Below are 23,779 nucleotides of genomic sequence, written 5' to 3' on the forward strand. Positions count from 1 at the left end.
ATTGGATCTTTTTTGGAAAAGGAGCTAGAAACCTCAGCCTGAGCCAGTTTCCTGCAATACTGTCAGGAGGGGTGTTTTAAGTAATTTCAGTAACACTGTGTGGTGTGGTTCCTGGTTGTTCTCTAACTTATGCTGATACTTTGAGAAAGTAAATATCTTTATAAAACAGAAACCTCCATCCCTGCTTTTGCTTACCCCAGTAACTTTTTCTTAGTGTAGCTAGGTAAAAAAAAAAAAAGCTGTATGCTATCACTATGATGGTGAAATGGATGTTGTGTGGCCAGCTGTAGCGGATCTTTCACTTCAAAGGGCACATGAACATATACTTTGTCTATACAAGGTCCTGTGATCTGGAGAGGAAAACACCTATGGCAAAACATTCAACTGCAATTAGGTGCAACTTACAGTGGAAATTAGACTTCATCTCTGAATCCTAAGAGCACAAAGCTACGCAGAAGAACTTGCAACCCTAGTATGTTCTTCAAGTTCTCTACTTACACTGTCATTGGGCATGTGTGTTTATCTGTGTAATAAACAACTGCTCATTGTACTTCACAGAAGCTCAACTGCTGCAGCCAGCAGCGGACTGAACTTGAACAGAGGCAATTACACAAGCTGCCTAGGGGCAGACGGTCTTTTCACTCACTCAGGCCCACTCATAAATTTCTCAGCTATTTAAAGATATAACTGTGCAGTCACACATACACCCACACCCCTTAATGAAGAGGAAATGAGGATTATCTAAGTAGGAGTGTGCGTGTGTAGCTTTCTTATGCATACGGTTTCATAATGCCTAATGTGATCTTCATTCAGCTTCCTTCTGGTTTTATACTGTGCTTCTTTAAAATGCCTTCATGCAGAGCAGTGAGGCTTGTGACGCATTATAAAGCATGTAAAGGAAAAGACACTTTCCTATGGTTTCTAGGAGGGAGAGAGAGATCCCAACTGTTCACAAAGTGGTAGCTGAAATTTGTTGAGTGTCAAGTAATATTCTATAGAGTGTTCTCCCACCTTTTATTTTTCTTTTCGTCATTACTATTATTTAGCCTCCTGTTGCTCCACCTCTGAGTAGCTTCAGGAAGCAGGCAGGATTTTGTTTCCTGCCTTGATATTGAATTGATGTGCTGTCATGGGATGGATGAATATAATTGGTTAATTCCCAAATGTTTCTCTTCCCTGAGCATAAAGAAGGATTGACATCTTCTTTTTGTAGAGAGCTGAGATATTTCATCAGAAATAAGGAAACTGAAAATTACCAGTTGCTGCTTTTATGTTGCAGTTATTCGCTTTTAGATTACAATTTCCTTTCACCAACTGACTAAATTTTGGTGACTTATTTTCCCTGCCATTGGCTTCCTTACTTCTTTTTGGAGTCATTAACAGTTATAACTAATATGCATAGCTCAACTTTTTGGTAGATAGGAGACTGGGAATGGTATGAGAGACATAGCTCTCTCCTCCACACGTGGCAGAATTTGATCCTTTATATTTAAATGGTTAAAGAGGATCTTGAGTTGGAATATGTCTTGTATGAGGTGTTTGGAATAGCCTGGTAGTGACTCAGGAAAAAAAAAAAAAAAAAAAGCATCTTCTGGAAGACAGAGCTAATTATCCATTAACATTTGGATGCAATGCTTGTCTCGCATTAATTTCCATGCTTGCCAAAATTATTTTGGCAGAAGAACCAGCTGTGAAATGTAGAAATAAAAATATTAGTTTGGAAGTACTAGATATGCCACGTAGCTGCTTGCAAAAGGACGTACGCTTGAATGGAAGTGTGAGGCAGCAGTATTACACAGATGGGAGGATTTACAAGTGATAACCCCAGAGCATGAGGAAGCTCAGGCACACCTGCACTGTAATCTAAGTAACTCAAAAGGCTTCATGATAGGTATCCCTCAGCTATACAGTGGTACCTTCCTTATCTCACCAAAGTGAGATCAGGCTACTGCAAACCATCAAAAAAAATCCATCCTTGTCAAAGGAGGAACATGTCACTCTACTAAACAGTTTCTCTGCCTAGGACTTCAGCAGGATGCAGGGCAGGTTGGGGAAACATCAACTTGAAGCCAAGTCTGGGCCTTCTACTGTACAGCCCTTCACACGATTAGAGTGACAATTTCCCTCTCTAGCTGTGAGTGGAGAAAGTCTTTTTCCCCTTCTTGCCCTGTATTTTCATTAGGACGGCCACAAAAGTCACGTTACTCCTTTCTGATTCTCTGTAAAAATCTCTCCCATGAGCTGCACAGCTGCTATCTAACACACAGATGCAGTTTCCCACCGCTCTCCTTGCAAGCCTTAATGGAGCATTTCCAAAAATCAGACAACCCAGTATATGCTATCTTCTGTGAGTCACTCAGGTTCACCTAAATAAGTTCTGACGTGACTTTTCTGTGTCTCTCCATTCTTTTTTAGGTACACGTTGTATGTTGTCAGAAGGATGTGTTATACTGCTCTCCCTCCAGCATTTTTAGTAGTAATGTCCCTGAAATTTAGTCCCAATTACTCTTCAGAAGGTGCATATCTCAAATGACTTGGTGGATTTATGGGTCTTGATATTTTAGAGACTATCCCTATTTTAATGGCTGGACTGCATTCATGAATCATCCCGAGTCATCTCTTCATAATCCATTGCTTCAAAAACAGCTGAGAATATTTTCTTCCCATTAAGGCTTATTCCTTTGGGTTTGATGTAATTAATTGTCACTTATGACTTAAAGAAAATATGCCAATAAATATTTATGCCACATGCACCATCTGCTTTCTCTGGTGCCCTGTATGCTTAATGTTTAACAAATTTCTATAAGCCTCACTCTGCAATTCATGTTAGAGGGAGCTTGTGGTTATGACAGCAGCAAGCAGTTACAGATGTCCACTCTGGAGGTAGCACAAGAATCCCATTTCTTGATAAAGCAGACCATAGAGGCACTGAGAATTTGCCAGTGTGAAATGCTGAAGGGGATACAGCTGCAATACCATGCTTGATCCTCCTGGTGTTTATTTATAGCTTTGTCAGAATAAGGCTAAGCATCTGGTTCTCTTAAATACAGATAGGAAAACACTGCTGTATGAGACTATCACAGAGGAACAGGAAAGAAGATGACAGATCTAGCCAGAAGATTAAAGAGTGTCCAAGTCTGAAGTTATAAGGAAAGAGAAGAACATCTATTGCCAATCTTCCCCGCCCCAAAATACGTGAGGCAGCTTTTGGCTGCTGTATAAAATACATGCGGGGTACTGAAAATGTGGAAATACAACCCTTTAAGGGCATATTTAATTTCTGCCTTAACATTAGCTCATATGTGAAGATATATTTTTCAGAGCCAAGTACGTACAAGAGCAAAAATCAAAACATATTTTACAGATTATACAAGTAATCCTTTCAGTGGTCTTTTAAACTAGTGCTCAGTCTGCCTGCACTTGGCTCCATAAGGCAGAGAGTAATTGGTGTAGAGGAGCGTTTCTTATTTCTCTGTGCTAGAGAGGGCCTCTCTGGAAGGTACAATTCTTACCACAGCAGCATGAACACCCACATATGCCTGAGAAAGGACTAAGACTCAATGCCACAATTTAGCCTGCAGCTGTTGATTCCTGCTCCTTGTCAGGATATAATTAAGGTATCGTCAGGCTGAATAGGAACATCGAACTTAAAACTAAAAATACCTCTAGTAATTATGGCTTAGATCTGGAAAGCAATAGATGGATTTTGATTTCTGAAAGAGACAATGCTGTTCTTGAAGATGGTTGAGTAATTACTGAGTGAAAGGTAAAACAAACACTCTTGTAATCCCCTATATGACATACCGCTGAGGGTGTGCATGCAACCTCCTGAGGGAGAGCAAACATCTTAGTACGTACGTCTGTCTCTTTCATGCGGACAAACAGGGCTTTGCTATGTTTACTAGGAAATGTAAATCTTCATTCAAACACAATAAAACAAAACAGTTGTTTCAGCTATTTATGGTCACTAGTCAGGAACACACATATGGTTTTGATCGGAAAAAAAAGCCAACAAACAAAAAACCCCCCCTCCTTTGGGATTCAAGATTGCACTTCCCTACTTGGCTGTATAAAGACCCTTGTTGGCTACTACCTATCCTGGGAAGAAACATCCTCTTTTCTGAACTCGTGTAAGACCAGATCCCCACCCTTCAGTAAGGGCAGGCTTTCATTCTTTGGAGACTCTGGAGAACATACTGGAGATAGGGGCCCTGATTAAGAGACACAAAATGTCCCAATGCTTAGATTTCAACATCCTGACCCAGTGTCTGCACTATTGTTAGCAAGTTACCTGGAAGTAATTCTAGCAAAGACTGATGTGCAATATAAATCAGTATATTTGTACCTAAACATCTAAAGATATGTAGTGTGAATCTTTAAAAAGACTTGAGTGAAGAAATGAATGAAAACCACTCATAATCTACTTTAATTCAACTGAAAGCTGCACTCTTCTTTTACCTCAAAGTACACCTTGCCAAGGATTTTCTCTTTCTGCATATGTTATCTTTCAGTTTGAATTAATTTGTGGGAGCTGTTTCCTGGATGTTTTTATTCCATCACTTGAGTGAGCACTGGCATTTGTCTGGAAATACAGTGAGATGATTCAAGGAAGAATTGGCCAGAAAAACTAATTTCTTAATTTCATAGTTACTTTTCTCTTTGAACCAATCTACCGCACGTTTGTAAATGCCAGGGCAGTGAAAAAAAAATGAAGTAGAGGCTGGAAGAGGAGGTGAGACCACAGAAAGCCTGATTTGACCAGCTCAAATTAGTGCATAATGGCATCCTTAACCTCCTCCTGAATCTGTTTAAAAGCTTGACGGCTAAACTGCTGTTGTGGTTTAACCCAGCAAGCAGCTAAACGCCACACAGCTGATTGCTCACCCCCACTGCCCAGTGGGATGGGGGAGAGAATCGGGGGAAAAAAGTAAAACTTGTGGTTAAGATAAAGACAGTTTAATAGAACAGAAAGGGGAAATAATAATAATGATAATAGAATATACAAAACAAGTGATGCACAATACCATTGCTCACCATCTGCCAACTGATGCCCAGATATTTCCCAAGCAGCCCTCCTTCCCTTACCAACTCCCCTAGTTTATATGCTGAGCATGATGTCATATGGTACGGAATATCCCTTTGGCCAGTTGGGGTCAGCTGTCCCAACTGTGTCCCCTCCCAGCTTCTTGTGCACCCTCAGCATCCTCGATGGTGGGGCAGGAGATGCTGAAAAGTCCTTGACTTGGTGTAAAGCACTCCTTAGCAACAACTAAAACATCAGTCTGTTATCAACATTATTCTCATACTAAATCCAAAACACAGCACTATACCTGCTACTAAGAAGAAAATTAACTCTATCCCAGCCAAAACCAGGACAAGTGCAATGAAACTACCAATGCTTTAGGTACCTGCTTAGGACAGCGAAGCTATGCAGTGGTCTGAAAATCCAGCTGCTATGAGGGGAAAATGACATTCTTCCTCATCTCAGTAAACAGAGAGATCATAGACAACATGATCCATAATTACATCACCTCTTTGCTTTCTTAACAATCTGTTTTATTTCTCACCAAGGCAACAGCCTTGCCACCCTTCACTGATATAAGCATTGCTTCCTTTCCTTGAGATGCTAATATGTGTCTCCTAGATGGGGGTGTGTTCTTCTGTACTCAACTAAGCTAACAACCCCAAGCTGCAATTCTTCTTCCTCCTGGATTTTTCTGCCTTCCATATCCATCACTGCCATTTAATGGTGTAAAGTTTGTGTTTATACTTCTCCAGGATACTTGACAAAAAGTGTGCAGCATTTCTGCCAAAGTCTGGAAATCCCATGACCCCTCACACGGGGGCACACTGCTTGGGAAGGGAAGGGTGTTATTTTCCTAGATCAGTGGTTCTCAAGTGCAGTTCCTTGCTAGGCTGTATGGAGTGGGAAGGCCTGCTTCCCAGACTCCGTGTTGGGACAAGATGGTCATGTGAAGAGGGAGAGGGCATGATGTTGCATTTTGTGGGGAGATTATTGGAGTCTGGGTCCATTTTGAGAGAAAAATCTTTTTTCACTGCAAATATAATTTCTAATGGCTTTTCTATCTGTTGCTGGTCTAGAGTGTGAAAGTTCAGAGAATTTCTGGAAAATTGACTGCTATGATTTATGCATCTTGAGGTAAACAAATGCTAAATGTCTTGCAGGACTATAATACTATCTCCTTTTTTTTGGTTTTGTTTTGTATCCTACTTTTTTCTAAATAACTCTTTTCATTAAGAATTCCTAAAAGACAATTAAGACATACCTTTAGCAGTGTGGCAATACCACCTTCCTTAATCATGCTGATGCTTATTGCACAGGCATTGAAAAGAAAAATGTCAAATCTTAGGAACTGCTAAGAAGAATCATAAATTACTTTTCTGTGTGCAAGATTAAGACTTTGCACTTTAGGAGAGTCCAATGCTAGAAGAAACTATAAATCATCTAATTAAGGAAGAATTTAAATTTCTTAACTTGTACTAATGTAAGCTAGCTACAAATGTTCAGCATTGGTAATTAAGTAATCTAGATCTTTGGAGGGAAAATGGGGACAAAGTATCTATCACTTTTTTCTTTTCAAATAAGGTTTGCTTAAAAGCATGTCTAAAGCAGGGAAGATTTGATGTAGGTTCAGAGAAGGATAGTTGGCAATAATGGAGTGGACAAAGGTATATACAGTTATGTGAAACTACATTTATTTTATGAGGTCTCTTCATGGGATAATAAGAATGTCACATTACAGATATTTTAATTACATTTATAAGTCACTATGTGCAGCTTATAAATGGTTATGTCTTATGAATCCATGTATTTTGTTCTGTTAGGTGGATTTTGATTAAGTTCTCATTCAGTGGAAACAAACAAAACAAGACTTCCATAATTAAACTACCTTTAAAATTTATACTAATTATATTAGCATGAAACTATGTATTCTAATCTGCAGCACGAAACTGATGCTAAACAGTATCACTGTTATTGAACCAAGTTTCATTTAATGTTCAGCAATTACCCAAGTATCCTCTCAAGAGGAAAAAACCGCTCATAACATTGGTGTAGAAGTAGTTGTTCTTTGAGGAAGTTTAACCTTTTTAAGCAGACAGCATGGCGAAATCAGATAGGGCCATCTGAAATAAGAAGGGTAGCACGCTTCAACCTAGGGACGTTTTAAAGAGAGCTAGTAGGATGTTTTACTCCAATACAGAAATGAAAACAAACAGCACTACTACAGGATTTACCTTCACTCTCTCCCACTCTGCCTTCACTTCAAGCACTTCAAGAAATCTCTTTCAGCTGCCCCTTCCTGACTAGCCTCTCCGGGAAATCTCCCTAGAAAGCTCTAATAACCTAAAAGACAGTTAGCCCTGTCTCCCTGGATTCAATCCTAGTGTATCTAATCTGATTTCCTAAATGTAAACACAGAGAATTGGACAAAAATAGTATGTACAGAAAGTAGAAAAGGAAAGTTAGGACGAGACAATTTTTCAAACTGTTCACATCATACTCATTATACATATAACACTTCTTTTCATAGACAACTCACCAACATACTGCTACTTTGGCATAAAAATAGAGAACAGACACCACATCTCACTAATATTTCTCCCTATGATTTCTATTGTTCATCCTTGCAGGTGACCAGAAACATTGGATTAAATATGGACATGCTAGCATTTGTTCTAGTATGGTGGGGTACCAGAATTTGAAATAACAATTTTCACAGCTCAGGAGAAGATTTCCAACTTAAGCAAATATGAAATACTGTTCCTCTAATGCAATTTATTACTTTCACAATGGCTACATTTTCACTAACCAGTTTGGAAATGAATGGACTATTACACATACCAAAATGCCTGTTCTGCTTAAATTCTCTCTTTGAAAAAGTAGTCGCTATAACTGAGTTAAATGTTTAGTGTTTTAATAAATCAATGTTAGTGTACTTGGTGAGCATATGTAGGATAGCCATGAGTCTATTTTTACTTGTACTAACCGTGCTAATCTGAAATGGGTCATAATGAATATAACATTTATGAAATTTATGTTCATATGATCTTGTTGCATTTATAGTTACAATAAGATTAGACCCCTTATAACGAAATATGAACTCTTCCAAATGAACAGTGAACACTATAGCTAAATGTATCACCAGCTATCTTTGGGAAAAGCAACCATTAATGACATAGCACATTTGAGATTTCATTTTTCCTTCTGCAAACCTAATGACAACTTACAGAGGCAGTTTGATTAAAACATCTCTGGCACCATTGGCAACAGCAAATTATAATATCATCCACATGAAAGAGAAGACAGAATGTATTTTCTGGTAAGGGCAGTCTGGTTTGCTTGCTAATTGAGAAACTGGGGAAACTATTCCATGTTTATATACTTCTTCCTCTCTCATTCCTGCAGCTTCTACTCATTTAATATCAGTCAAGACTCAGAATCAAATGCTTTGCGAGTTTCGAGTGTGATACCGAACTAATGCTTAGTCCTTGCATAGTGGTTAAGTATTCCCTGTTCCCTGGTTTGCTCATGTATTATGCATAGCCAAATGAATCACCCACATATCTAAGGTGGTGAAAGCAATTCTGAGGAAAAAAAGAAAAAAAAAGTGCTTACGCTCTAATACACATATCAAGTGATGGTTAATGTCAAAGTTTTCTAGTCTTGCTTGTATTTACATTAGTTGTGCAACTTTTTAGGCACCCAGATTAAAATTCTGTACTGTACTACCACTCAGAATAATTTAACCAGGAGTATGAACAAAACTTTAGTTTTGCTCATAACAGTTTATGAGTAACTATTTAAGAGTAACTCAAATGCGTAACTTCCAGGGACAGAGCAAGAACTAAGCTTCCAGGCCACCAAATACCCTTTCTCTTGATGTGAACAGTAATGTTCCAAAATAATACTTAACTTCTTAGCCTCTAAATTAATGCTCTCTCTATATATTTTAATTTCACTCAATATATTATCTTGTATTCCACTTCAATCTCATTGGTACAGAACTCTTTCAATATAATCTCTTTTCTTCTATAGTGATAACTGTAAATTGCATATATAACTAGGTACTAAAATTTTGCTTCGAAAATTGTGACATTTTTCTTTATTTAGAGTTGGCACTGTGTTCAGAAAACCATACAGGGAAAGCTGGCTGTCCTATATGTACCCTACACAAGGACTAAGCAATGGGAGAAGATGACTTGGCAGACCTTGTTTCAAAGCCTAATATTCCTCCAATGTAAGAAAGGGGTCAGTCAGGGTCTTGCAGTTTAGTTTAGGATGCCATTAGGAACTGTGAGGTACTTCTGCATCCTGGAAACCTCACGGAGCACCTTTGCCCACCCTCTGCCTACAAGCAGAATTATACCATCACATTACACTAACACAAACTGTTTTCTTAGGAAAGAGCTGTGTCTTGTTTGTCTTTTCTTTGATAAAGAGGGATTAAAAGAAAATTATCACCTTGCATGACTTTGCCAGGGAAAATTGTGGGCGTTCAGCACATGTGAGATTCTGATCTGTGACTTGCTGAAACCCCTTACCTCAGAATCTCACGACTGTAATGAAAAGTAATTTCAGTACTTCTGCCTCTTCTCTCACATCTGCAGAATGGTAAGAGTAATGCTTATTTTCCCTACAAGGTGACTGACCAGGGCTAGATCTGTGTTTTCAAGAGGAAAAGTGTGTATCATGCAACTATACGGGGTATTTTTAAATTAAATCTGAGTATAGTCTTGCTTTAACAAGCTATCTTTTCTCAGTAACTCCGTCCTATCAGAGATAGATATAATTTCCTATAAGATTCAGAAACCCATCAAGAGTAAAGTCAAAGCTCAATGTATCAAAAAGCAAGTCATAATTCTTTTTTTCTTTGTTTGGGTTTTTTTTAGGATATGAAATACTAAATAGTAAAACCAAGTGACTGAGGTCAATGATTTTTGCTTTAACACCAATCCTTTCCTACATTAAACAACAAGGATACCACTGATTACCTGCCTGATGGCCCCATTCTGGTTAAGAATGTATTCAGGATACTGTTCGAGTGGCAGCATTTCAGCTGCGATTGAACAATCTTGGTACTTCATAATAGTGTGACCCTTTTGCTTGGGACAATACATGCAGAAAGAAAAGGAAACTGCTGTCTCTCTAGTTTGGGGAGTCTAAGAAATTAGTACCACTAAACATTATTCCTTAATATCCTCTTCCTTGTTTCACCCAGCATCATCCAAAATAGACATAGGAGTCTGTTTAGTTTCTCGCCTTATACCTTGTATGGCTGCTTACTAGCACGCTGATTAGGTTTGTGTATTTTGTTCACTCTGTCTTGTGGAAACTGAGAGTCCAGTGTACAGCATGACAGTGAATTGAACCCTATAACTTTTGACTGTATTCCTAACTTTTAACTGCTGCAATTACAGTGTTGTATAACTCCTGCTGTTCTCAAGCATGCTGCATCACCCCCAGGCAAGACTCAAAGCTCTGGTCATTACCACCATGGGATGGAGATTCAGCTTCTTAACAGCAGGCGTGTGGGTTCATCAGCTAGAGCTGAAATGTCCATGTCCTTGAGGGAATCCCAGCAGACTCCATGAGAGCCCTTAGCTGGTCTTTAGGTTGTGTGCAGCACAAGCAGTGCTGGAAAACTTTCGCTTGAGAAAAAACCACTCTTTTCTAAAGCCCTTGTTGGCTCACTGGGGCCAGGGAGTAGCAATCAAATGGGATTTCAAGTAAGGATCTGCTCTCCTGAGTCCTTCATCAAATAAAAACCTATTACAATCATAGCAATGTACTTCCATCCAGTTTCATGCAGATAGTGTGTAAAGCAACATAATAACTTCTATTTCTTCATGTACGCTTTTAACCAAAAGCTGTTCCTAATTGCATTGTAACCCACAATAGTGAGATTTAAATTTCATTTCAAATGTAAAATAATTCTGTTTGAGTTCTTTAGCAGCTTCTTCTCATCTAATATGGAAAGAGTTTTCTATTTAATTGTATCTCTATGCCTTCAAGAACATTGAACAGCCTTTTAAACATCTGCTCTTTCCAACCTGCCACTTAACAACTTACAGTTTGGAATAATTTTCTGTTTGGCTTTCATTTCTCTCTTGTCAGTTGCAGATTATGAACATAAAAAAAACCACAGAGGGCCACAATGTCTGAAGGCCAAATGTGGGGAAACCTCTGCAGTATTCTTTATTAATGTGCTCTGTATAGAAATCTGTATGCATTTTTGCTTTGTATGTTTGCTTTTAACAGAAAGCTGGAAATTACAGAAACCATAGATAGATTGCTATAATTTCAGTGTCAGTTAGTCATTGACTTTTTTTAATTTAGCACGTACTATGGTTGGTCCCGCACCTTACCCAAATAAATCTCGGTGGACTTTTCCCCAGAGGAGATTACAGCGCGTACTTACTGAGGCACAGTTGCTTTCTGACTTGTCTTCCAGAAAGCCAATTTGGCATGGTGTCCTCTGATTCTGCAGCCAGTAGTCTGTTGATTCTAGCAGACTGTTACTGCAGAGAATCTGTTAAAATAGTTAAAGATCGTTAAAATAATTAAAAAATTTACTCAGTCCTACTGTGCTTTGGGGGCCTGAACTCTATTGTAACTCAAAGGAAATCTTGCCTACAAAGTTTTGGAGGCGCAAGACTGGGACCTGTCCAGTTAATGCACTTTAAATCACGTGATTTATATATCCCCTAAAGCATTAGCCTATTTCCTTTCAGAACTGGAAGTCCTTGGAGATGCTTGACGGAGATGCCTAAACCCAACATTTTAATTGGAAAATATTGGTAGGAGTTTTGTTCTGTGTTAAAGTGATAAACATAGATGTTGGGAAAACTAATTATTTAATTATACCAGAGTGCACAATCTTGCAGCCTTTATGATTTATTGCATCTCTTTCCACAATAGATCAGTACTACTCATTTTGCCAGCAGCCTCATTCCTGGGACTGCCTAGGCTACAGATTCTTTCTTCTTAAACACATTTTTCAGCTTTCTGAGAAGCTAATGTACTTAAGACCTGCTGTAATGACTACTGAGCTCAGTCAGTACCCTGAGACCAAAACTTTGCATTTATTCTGTGTTGACTCAGTCCTACAGCTTATGTCATAAGCTTTGCTCAAACAAAACCAAAATAGGACTTCATGTATCTGTAGACTATAAAGAGGCAAAGCCAGTTTTGCAAGTCTGACGCTTAGATTGAGCTGAATTCCTTACTTGTTGCCTCTGTACTAATATTCTTCTGTGAAAAAGAGAGACCCTTAGTATTTTTAAAACATCTAGGTAATAGCAGGAAAAGAATAGTTGCAACAATGATGCTACTTATAGAACATTTTACATGTTCTTATCGTCTTGCTGTCTTCCCCAGGCAGCAATGTTAAGAAGTGTGTTTTATACTTCTCACAATTTGTGTATTACATAGAAATAGGCTGTACTCTAGCTCTTTTGCCTTTTATTTTAATAATGATATCTTAAAATATAAATTTGTTGCTCTACCTGGAAAAAAAAATATCTATTCACAGTACTTTCCTTTGCCTTTACTGCATGTTTCGCATTGACACACCTTTGTCCTACTTCAGGAACACTTGATCCGTAAGCCTTGATCCCTTCCTTAGGAAGAGAAGTGAGAAGAACTTGTGAGGCCTCTTCATTTCTCAGGGAAGATGAATGACTGTGGAAAGCTGATCTGGCTAGTTGACACAATTTTCTAATACTCAGAGGCAACCCAGAAGTAAGCTTATTACCACCCACAGACTAACACCCACGCTAATTTTTATCTTTCTGGCAGAAAGCCAGTTAGATAGTTAATACTGCACTCCCTGTATTATTCTATATTGATTTCTCAATAAAAGTCAGTGGAAGATGAATGAGGATGCAATGGGAAACCCCACAGCCCATAAGTTTGGCCTGCTTCAGTGCCCTTCTTTGGTGCCGTCCACAAAAGCTGTGCACCTTTGTGGTGCTTGTTACTCAGTATTCCAGCCCTTCTATGGAATTTCTTCCAAAGAGCTTCTCAATACAAATTCAGGGTTGACAAAATACTCAGGAAAAGCACTGTACTCAAAGACTTTGTTCTGAGAATGACAAAAGGCTCATGAATGCTTCACATCCACACTAGTCTCTTCTTGGGGGCTGCTAGCTAATCTTGTTTACCAGTTGAATGACTCTGCACTCAATAAATTTTATAACCTCCTGTCTCAGTGCAAAGAGATTCCTGCCACAATAACTAACTCTGAGACTAAATGGGGAAAATAATATATTTCATATCCCAAAGAAACAATTTCCTGTTAGTGTTATAAACTGTTCCTTTTTTTTTTTTTTTTAAGAAATGTTTTCAAATGTGGAAATACTGAACTATTATAAACTGGTTGATAAAGTGTAGAATCAAGCATTTTTTTTCTCTTTTCCAAAAATTTCCTGTGAGGTTTTTATGAAGACACAAAGAATTGAGCATATACATACATACACACACACACGTATATAACTACATATATCTAAATGATTTCAGATTTCATCTGATTCTAGATCTTCTCATCCTCAAGACTAGAAGTTCTAATTACCTGTTAAAACATAATTTTGCACACATAGGAAACAGTTCTCTTTAGCTCAAATAACTTTTGCGGTAACAAGCAGTCTTGTTTAATTTCCTTAAAAATCACAGTGAATTTGTCTTCAGCCCGAATCACTTTAGATCTTTCCTTCCGAAATCTCAAACAGTTTCCAAGAAACCAGAATAGACAGAAATTATCATGCAGAAACAAGCTTCGGAAATCTTTGGTACTACTATTCTTTGTCTGCTAAGGACTTGGTATGCACACCCAACACTTCAGAAGAGCTAGATTGTAGCAGATGTATACTGTACATGATAAACCCATGAAATGAGCTGGGCAGTCCAAACTTCACCGAGTTTCCCTCCTGTGGGATGTTAAATGACCCTTGGTAGCTCTATCTTTCTTTCAGAGGATGTTTTTATTGGAAAGCAAATACTGGTATAGCACCAACAGAAGAAATAACTCTCCTTAACAAATGTTTCAGTCAGGTCATAGTTGCCAAGCTTGGGTCGTTCCAGGATGGCTTCTAAGTTGCAAGGCTTTGTAGTACATTTAATTTTTGTATGCAGCTTTTCACAATAAACTTTGAAGTCATGGGTGGAAATTATTACATGGAAGTTTTGGACAGCATGTGATTTTTAAGTAACCTCAAGGAGATGAACGACATTAGTAGGATGATGTTTTACCTGGGCCAGATTCTGCTCTCATGTGACAATAAGAAGTTTCACACATGCACTTGGGAATGTAGCCAGAAATGTGAAGAAGGGTGCAGTAGGCATAACGTTTTTACTCCTGGAGGTTGGAGAAAATAATTTGCAGCAAACTGGATTTGAAGACAACAGGTGAGGAAAACAAAACCAGATATACTTGAGTCCACGCAGCAAAAGCTGGCAGAGGGCCACCCTGCAATGCTGATCACAGTAGGGTTACACACACTTGGTATGCAAAAATGCATATAGAGAAGCTATGTGACTTTTGGGCATATTTCTTCGGTAACAGACAGCAATATTATCATGGTCAAACATACAGTAAGAGTGAATGTAATTCTTCTTACAGCATCTCGCTATTGTAAGGCAATTCTCCCTGTTAACTATGTGCATGTGTTTATATAAAGTGGGAGTTTGCATATGTATTAAAACTTGCTGGGATATTCATGCTTTTAAAGGAATATACTGAAGTCTCTGTAGTAAAATAATGTATGACTGCAATGATCAAAAGTGTGTAAGCTTGAAGGATTTGGCCTAAATTAACAGGGCTAATTAATTAATCAAATGCAATGTGAGAACTCAGAGATGTAACTCTACCAGTACATTCTGATTCCCATTTTTGCATTTAAGCATATTTTCAAATAATACTGAACCGTTCTGTACCAAAGGATAAGAAACCTAAACCTGTATTACTTCAGCTGTCAGTCAGCATCCTTCTTTTACATAGCCTGCACTTTTAAGGCAAACAGTATCACTTGCCAAAATTTCTTCCTCCTATTGTGTACTTCTCTTCATTCTTATTTAATTGAGACAAATTCTGGGCCAATCCCACTGACATAAATTGTTAGCTATTTTGCTGAATTCAGTGAGGTTGCTTCTGATTTGCAATGGTACAATTGAAAGCTGAACTTGATTCATTGACCATACTTATGTGTAACAGCTGCACACACTATACTGCTGTATATCTGGTTCAGAGCAGGATCATCACACTCAGAAAATAATTCAGGATGAATTTGCATCGTGCACTAAATGTGAAATCAGCAGTAATTCATGGTTCTAAAAAAAAGTTTTCCACTCTCATCTAGAGACTCAGCCGTCAGCATTACTCAGTGTGTTGTGAATCAATGAACTAAATCAGCCTCTAGCAGAGTGTGGATTAGAAAAGTCACTCTTTCCCAGAGGAAAATATTGCACATGAGTTTAGTGTAACAGCTTCCTGCTCCCTGATTTAGATCATAAGACATTAAAATACAGTAAATATCTATAACCAAGACAACATTAAAAAGGCTCTGCTCCACAAATGAAACATCTGCGTCTTCATGGCTGATCATCTTAATTGCTTTGGTTAATTACTACTCATCAAAAAAGATATGAAAGTGGGACATACAGAATAAGATGAGATATCAAGGGGCACATCTTCTGCATTTGTTCAGATTGGTCTGTATAGTAACAAGCCACATCTCATATGGTTCTTCACAGGAGCCATTCATGCCAAATACACTCAAACCTGCAAGTCAATTGTTTAAACTGTTCCCTTCCAGCAGGAACCCATACCATTCACTCCACCAGTTACACATCTAACTTAAAAATCACTGTAACTAACAGAGGCTAAAGGAGAAGGTAATGGCCTATTTTTGGTAATTCTTAATTCTTTTCCATACAAAAAAAGAATGGTAACACATTCTGTGACAATGCTATAAAGAAGCCCCAAATATCCTGCTGTTTCTCAGAAGTGTTGGCAGATGTGATTCACTTCTTTTAGTGTGCTGACAATTATAAAATTGACTTGTGTTACACTGAAAAGTTCAAATGTAAGGGATTAGACAGGTGAAGCAGCTCTAAATCATGTGGTAAAGGCTAGCCTTTAAAAGGAGTGGTGCTTCTGAAGGTGACCAAGCTGGGAGCATTTGTAAACACAGTGGTGGCACTTCTCAGTGCTGTGCCACTGTCCTTCAGTCTTACATAAAATAGACAACTCTGAGATTACATGAAAATTTAAGATGTTCTCTAACACAATGAATTTTGTGCCTATATGGGGATTCCAATTACAGCCAGCATCATTTTTTTTAAAATCAAGTATTCTTTTGCAATTAAACAAATCCTTTGATCAAATGAAATACTGATAGGTTGTCCTTTAGCCATGTGGGGGTGAGATGAAGAAGCCCGGTCCTGGCATACACATCAGCCTATTGAGTTCCTTTTTATATCAATGATTTTACATTTAATAAAATTTCCGTAGACAGACGATATTCGTCCCTCACAGTGTAGTTTTCAGGATGAGGAAAATAAATTATCTTCTACATGTTTTATCTTTCTCTCTCTATGCTTACATATATAAATATATATTGTTGTTATTTTGGAAAAAAAAAAAAAAGGAAAGCATTATTATTACTAATGGAAAGAGAAGAAAAAAAGTAAGAATTATGGAAAACTGAATGAACTGTGAAGTTTTATAACATTTCTGTGTTAGAACAACTGCTTTCTTATCAGCTCTAGAATTACGCCTGTGGGAGACAGTAGAATTCTGAGTGTTATTGGAAAGTGAGAGATGAGAGATGGCCTGCCTGCCTCAATAGGTCTCTGGTAGTGCCCCCTTCCCTTGGACTGTACTGCCATAATCTGGTCCTGGGGAGGAGGTTAATAAAAGGAAGCATCCATGGCCTTCACCTGTGTATTCTCAGACGTACTGAAATTACCTACATGCATAAAATAATGTCAGTCATGACCTGACTCCTCCTAATGACATACATACACACATAGCCACTCCACCGTCCCCCCTCTCCACCCCCAATTAAATAATTACGTATAAATGCATTTTAGACAGTAAAAACAGCAACGGTCAAATCAGTACCAGCTCCTGTGTTGTTTCATGAGGGACCCTCCATTGTAGTGACCTGAGAAGAAGCAAAGCTCTGGACCCTCGGACTGGGTCCCAGAAACTTGCCACCTATTGAAGAGCAGTCCTGAAGGTATTCCCAATATGCATTGCTTTTATTTCATATTGTCAGATAGTGAGGAAAAATAGAAATGTTCAGGGGGAGTTTATCTCCCAAATATGTATAATACATTCTAGGCCCAGACAAATACAGACCAGGCAGACAAAATTGCAAGATACCATAACAGTACCCAGAATTTATTTTTCTGTATCAGTCCTTTTATTTTTTTAGGTATCAGTCAAATTTTGTATTCCCCAATAAAGACAAAAGCTAAAAAGCAAAGCTATAACCTGGGATATATCTGCCTTTGAATATAACATAAACTTATGTTACCTTCTTACATGCTGTGACAGAACTTCCCAAACTGCTTGCCGAACTGTCTGTGCTGCTGCCTTGGTGCTCTGGGACTTCATGCATCAGTGGAGATTCAAAGTTGCTGAAGAACAAAACAGAAACAAACCCCAAAAAACCTTTCCAGTGACTCTGCTACACAGATAACTCAAATAATACCAAAATACAGTTCAGTAAAGAGATGGAACTTAAATGAGATTACAGGAAGCTGTCTATACTCTCTTTGGTGATGTTTTTAGTCTATTTATTACCTAATTTTTCCCTTTTTGGAAGACTCTCCTGAACTACATACTTTTGACATAAAATAGCAGACCAATGTCTTTTGAAAACTAAAGGATAGCATATAGCTGCCTATAATCATATCTGCTGGTCTAGAATGACACTGTAAAAAGTGATACTAGCTTGTTTTCACGAGCAGGCAGCTTGGAGCAGCAAATGAAATACTTGCTGCATTAATTCAGCTTGGTAGACAAAAGAAATATTTGCTGTGTTTTTACTTGCCTGGATAGAAGTTAAGGGGTAGTGATTAAAATGTAAAAAACACAACAGGAGTGGTTGAATTCCATGATCTAGATAGAGGAGCTTGATATATTGTAAGTTTAGAGCAAAGGTAAGTCATGCAGATACTCTGTTTTGTGAGTCAGTTGTATGCAACAGAACCATATTTACATTGGGACTGTGCAGATGTGAAATACAAAACCATAAAAACAAATTTCCCCAGCCAAGTCATTTGCATGCACAGCTGGTGCCACATCTCACACTTTTCTTTTGGAACAGTTCAGGCTAGTCTTGTAAGATCTCCCTCTATATAATAATCAAATTGTCACAAGCTTAGTGAAGCTTCTCTCTCTGGACGTGATGTGATCGCAATTAAAGACCGCACAGTGTGAAAGGGCTCTTTCTCCAGAAATGTACTAGGGAAAGAGTATCCTATACGATCAAGTTCTGCTTCCCAAATTGGGTCCCTGGAATGCTTTTAATTTATTGCAAGTCATTTATGAGAAGATGTGGAACACATTATGATAGACCATAACAAGTGACTAGGTTACCATAGCTTAACTAATAATCTTTCATCAGTTCTAGCAGGATAACAGACAATGTGCAATTTCCTCGTATGCTCAATTAAGAACTAAAATGCATTTTCATAAGTCACCTTTACTGAAGCTTAAGCCAATATGTTAAGAGGAGGCTACTTTCACTTTTTGCCCAAATCTACAGTCGCTCAATAAGGCTACCACCTTTCTCTCAAGGACTCATATATGTATATTTCCCTTGGTACTGCTTAGGAGCAGTTATGAATATATCCACTCCCACTGATAAGTAACTTTGTCAATAAGAATTTTGCTGATATGCGTGGTGCTATTCCATAATTATTTTTTTAAAAAAGAAGTATTTATATGTGCTAGAATTAGAGGAGTGAACAAAAAATATAAAGCTAACTTAGCACTTATTAATTGCTAACTGGGGGGAAGCTTCATGAATTGCATGGGAGGATTGAATACAGATGTACAAGTGAGAGCTGTAGGTTAACTGACTTCACTTGAAAAGTGTGATACCACTTAATTCTCTCTAAGATACCAGCATCATACAATCTCAAGGGAGAGTTTTGTCTGTTTACAAAATTCTGCTCTGTTGCTCAGATTATATAGATAAACAGTAACATTTCTGGGCAGTAATTTCTCTGGTACTTGACAAAGCAAAGGAGCATTTTATAGGCTTTATACCAAGTTCTTTGACAGAATGAGGGACATTAAACATATGAAGTCATTCTGGTTTTATATCTTCATTAAAAATAGGAACCTCACATTCAGAAGGTCAAATATTGTCTAAGTACCCTCCTTGATAAGTCCGCATTTAGATGCAGCTTCTGTACTAGGTACAACTCAGCACTCCCAGCAGAAACACTGCCTCTTTTCATAAGATGCATCACTTCTGCAATCTAATAGTAAATTACAAATCAAGTCTGACCTGCAGGTTGAAGTACAAGGCTCATTGTTTTCTCCTGCTCATCACTGAGAGGAAGACTGAGTGGCTTTGCCACTGCCTTGCCCTACAGGGAATTGATATGCTGATAATGACTATTTGCTCTCAGTTACACTGTGTGCAGAGAACTGAACTTCTAGTTCATAAAGTGTCACTGAGTCTAAAGCAACAAAGATGATAGTGTGGCCACTAACTGAAGGCCTTTTTGGACCTTAATTGAACAGTACAAATAGAATAGTACAATAAAGTATAACTGAAAAATATAGTTGTGGAGTCACATTCTGGAGTATTAACAAATTTGTTCTATCTCTAGATGATACTCCACTAAGGGGTAGCACATGACGTGTTCCATACAGTAGTGAGGCTGTCTTCCTACTCATGTGGAAAGCAAAAAGATCTGTGAAATCTTCTTAATCCTTTAAAATCTGTGTTGTTTCCAAAAGAAACACACTTTTAATTTGTAAAAATAGAAAAGCTTGTTAAAAGTAGGTGATGCGTGAAATAAGTGTAGAATGTTATTAAATGTTTTGAATGACAAAAGGCTTCATCTCAGACTGAAGTTCAGACAGGCATCAACTGCCTTTGGTGTTACTGATATCTGGTAAACCTAAATTCTTGTCAGCTATCTCAGCCCTCAGAGCTGTATTTCACATCCAACTGATTACTCAGAACACAGGTAAAATCAACAAATGTGTTTCACAGGACAAGGGACAGCACATTTACGAGTATCTGTAACACTTTGAGAGTTTCTCTTTTTGTCTCAGGGTTCATGTTTCCTGTGCTGTAACTGGAGAGCAGAACCCTTACGGTCATGCTGCATTGCAGTTCAACTCTAGCATTGTGCTAGTGGTATGAACTCCAGGCTCCCACTGTTTGCAAACAGGTTCACACAGTCAGGGTTCACAGTCACTGAAAAGTGGAAGAATTTTAACAAATACTAAATTAGGAGACCTACATTCAGAAACAGTTTTAGACTCCACAGCCTTTTCCTTAGTGAGTTTATGAGCAAGCAATTTCTAAAAGAAGTACAGAGAAACACATACCCCCACACCCTGGTCATCATTGATGGTCAGCTACATGAACACCTCTAGGTATCATGCAAAGTAGGTATGTAGCAGTACATACCAACTGATGGAAAAATGAGCACCTAGCTGAGCTTCTTCAGGTTGGGCATTCAATGTCACAAACCCGAGTTTTCCATAACTCAAGAAAAAGCAGTGTATGAGGTTCTGTCTAAATACCTTCAGATCCACAGGTCTTTCTTTCAACATGGAACACGGGTTTGGCTTTTCAACATCTCTTTTTCAATTATCTCATCTCTCAGATCAAAGTTTCCTCCTCTCTTTCTTTATCCTGTGGGCACCCTTTCTAAGCTTTAATTTTCAACGCATATGTGATTGCTTAAGAGACCCTCCTCAGGCCATACAGGTCTGCCACCTTCGCTCTGTAGCAAAGCCAGTAAGATAAGCCTACTTTTCATTAACTTCCCAGGGAAAAACTATTCCGACTTTGAGAAGCTGCCTGCTCTTATTAGTTCCTTAACAGCAGGAAGCTGAGAGAAACTGCTGCAGAGATGTAGCCATCTCATCATCAAATGATAGCTCTGCATTCATGTACTATACTTATTACTTCAGCACATTAAGAGTTTACACAAAGCACTAATCTTTCAAGCCATCTGGTACAGAACAGAGCCTTTTTGTGACAAGATAAAGCAAACTGTTGAAGGTTTCAGGTTCTAATTCTCACCTTTGCTTGGGTCCCCTTGTTTATTATGTGATGGAGAATGCTCATCTGACTTCGATGTGCTCCTGTGATTTAGAGCTATCGCAGAAGGCCACAGGCATAATAAGGAATCTCTGTTAAAGGATGGCTCATTTGGAGACTTTTCCTTTGGTGTGAGAGATCCTAATTTACAACTGACCTTTTGAAACTGAAGCTGGGAACGTGGACCTATGACCCAATGTTAAGAAGTACGACATTTTCACTTTAATATTTCCATTAACAGCAGAGTCTCCACAGTCACTTATTTGACATCAGGTGCTGTCTTACTGATTCATGAATTATGACTGATACTTTTCCCACAAAGCTAAATGCTCTCACAAAGAATGCAAAAAAATTTCTTGGAAATTAGAGGACTGCAGTAAATAGCTATAAGGCTTATGGCACTAACAGTAATAACAATACATCCTTCATTATTGACCAAAATGCAAACCAATTGCTTCTATTTTCCTACATTGAATAATTCAAAAATAGTGACCTTGATGACTCAAAACTTAATCAAAAAACACAGCTGCTCCTAAAAATAATTATCTTTGCAGATGTGGCAGATGGTGCTACATCAACTAAGAAGAGGTAATTTACAGAATTCCCCAGGTTATCACTAAAGAAAATTAATCTTGTGAAACAATATCAGAAACTTCAATTTCCTACCATCTTGAACAGGCATAACCAGCTTCCAAAAACTTGCTGTTCAATAATTGTTCCTAAGGAGCAATTTCAATAAGTGACCATTATATAGATTTTTTTTTGAACCAATTCTATAATAGCCTAGTGCTTTTCATCTTTTCATTATGATTCCTAATCTCGGGATTTTGAACATGCAAAACATACTGATCCATGAAAAAGATAATCTTGCTGAAGGAAGCAAAGTGAATGAACACAGTGAGGTTTCTGAGTGCAATTGACTCCAAGCTATAGTCAGTTACATTCCTAACGTTTTGCTAATATTTGTACTGAACAGCAGGAACAACAAAGGAAGGAATGAATCTCATTTTGAAATAGAAATATGAGAAAAGTGAAAGCATGGCAAAATACTTTAGCATTTTCTTCCCTTTACACTCACAAATAAACCCAAAAGCTGGTCGGAAACTGAGAAAGGCAGCTAGCTTTATCCCAACCCTAAGCAAGCCACAGTTTTGAAAGGCATGCAGCATTCAAACAGCATCCCTTAACTTCAAAGCGTTTTTGAAGTGGACAGACTAGTCACACTATTTCCTCATGCTACATTTCAGATTTTACAGTTTTTAAAATATACCTTTACACGTAAACGGGTCAGCAGTCACTAGCAGTAAAATCTTTAGATGTAACACTGTCAAAGTTACTATTTTAACCCATAGAATTGGTTTTTATTCAGTCTGGACCATGTGTATACTTCAATCAGAGCACAGATGGTTCGTCAAACAGACACTCTATAAATACCTCAAACAAATGTCTTTCTGATTTTGTTATGGATTTGGAACCCATGTGCAGAATATAATCACTGGCAATATCAGGGTCTGATCTTGTAAGATATTCATGTTTCAGTCTCCCCTGGCTGCTATTGAGTTCACTGGGAACTGAAAATACTGAATACTTATCATCATTATCAGACCTGAGTGTCTATGCAGTCTAACAGGTACAGGATTGGGTTGCTAGTTTTACAGATCAGTGCACTAAAAAGAGTAAAAGTTTAAGTACTTTATATTCAGATTGGTCATGTCATAATGTCTGTTGGGTACTCTTGATTTACATTTCATTTTTATCAGTGATACAGCTGCAGAAAGGCCAGGTCTTTAGCTACGTGCTAATGAAAAACAGGAGCAGAGAAAAGACAACCCATACTATGGTACATCACACAATAAAAAAGCCTTTTCCTTCTGTGTTCACAGAGCCCTGAATGTCCTTTATTCTGCTCCAAATTAAAAAAACAAAACAAAACCAAAACCAAACAAATCTAGAACCCTCTGCAAGCATTAGCAATGATCAGCCTTCTTTCAAATCATGTTTTAAAAATATTATAAAAGAACAGAAAAGTTTTACTGAAGAATAAATGTAAACCAAACTAAATTGTATATAATCTACTTAAAAATATTCCTTCCTTCCTTTATTTACTGACTGAATTCGTAAAGGAAAAATAACAAGGCTTTATGTACAACTCCGACAAACTTCAAAAATAGTTATGGCAGGATATACCCAGATGAAAGAGCTGACAATCAAATCAAAGAGTTGGCAATCAGGAGCTGAATGACAGATGATTGGGTTGGGGTTTTTTTTGACGGTTAACTATATTTCAGTAGTTTACTGACAGAGAGCCAACCCAATATAAACTGGGCTTTTGCAGACAGCTGATAGGTATCCTGCCTTTTTCCCACCTATCCCTGGATTTGACATGACTTTAGGACAATAGGACAATATCCATTTGATATGCTAGTAAAATGGCTACTTACTAGGGAAACCTGCT

At 38.0% G+C, this 23,779-nt stretch overlaps 1 protein-coding gene across 7 annotated transcripts in view; it reads right to left on the reverse strand.

The window, feature by feature from the left end:
- The window catches only part of SPHKAP (SPHK1 interactor, AKAP domain containing), a 102,789-nt gene that overhangs the window by 36,278 nt on the left and 42,732 nt on the right, over positions 1–23,779 (reverse strand). For 5 of the 7 annotated variants that reach the window (XM_075761070.1, XM_075761068.1, XM_075761066.1 and 2 more), the window contains exons 2-3: positions 17,560–17,662; positions 11,442–11,552 (exon numbers count right to left, since the gene is read on the reverse strand). In XM_075761070.1, the coding sequence (XP_075617185.1) occupies positions 11,442–11,552; positions 17,560–17,643 (195 nt within the window). In that variant the 5' untranslated portion in view covers positions 17,644–17,662. The remainder of the gene's footprint in view (positions 1–11,441; positions 11,553–17,559; positions 17,663–23,779) is intronic. The other 2 variants (XM_075761072.1, XM_075761073.1) reach the window with 1 other exon arrangement.

The sequence above is a fragment of the Balearica regulorum genome, chromosome 9 (genome assembly GCF_011004875.1).
Source record: "Balearica regulorum gibbericeps isolate bBalReg1 chromosome 9, bBalReg1.pri, whole genome shotgun sequence".
Classification (NCBI taxonomy): Eukaryota; Metazoa; Chordata; class Aves; order Gruiformes; family Gruidae; genus Balearica; species Balearica regulorum.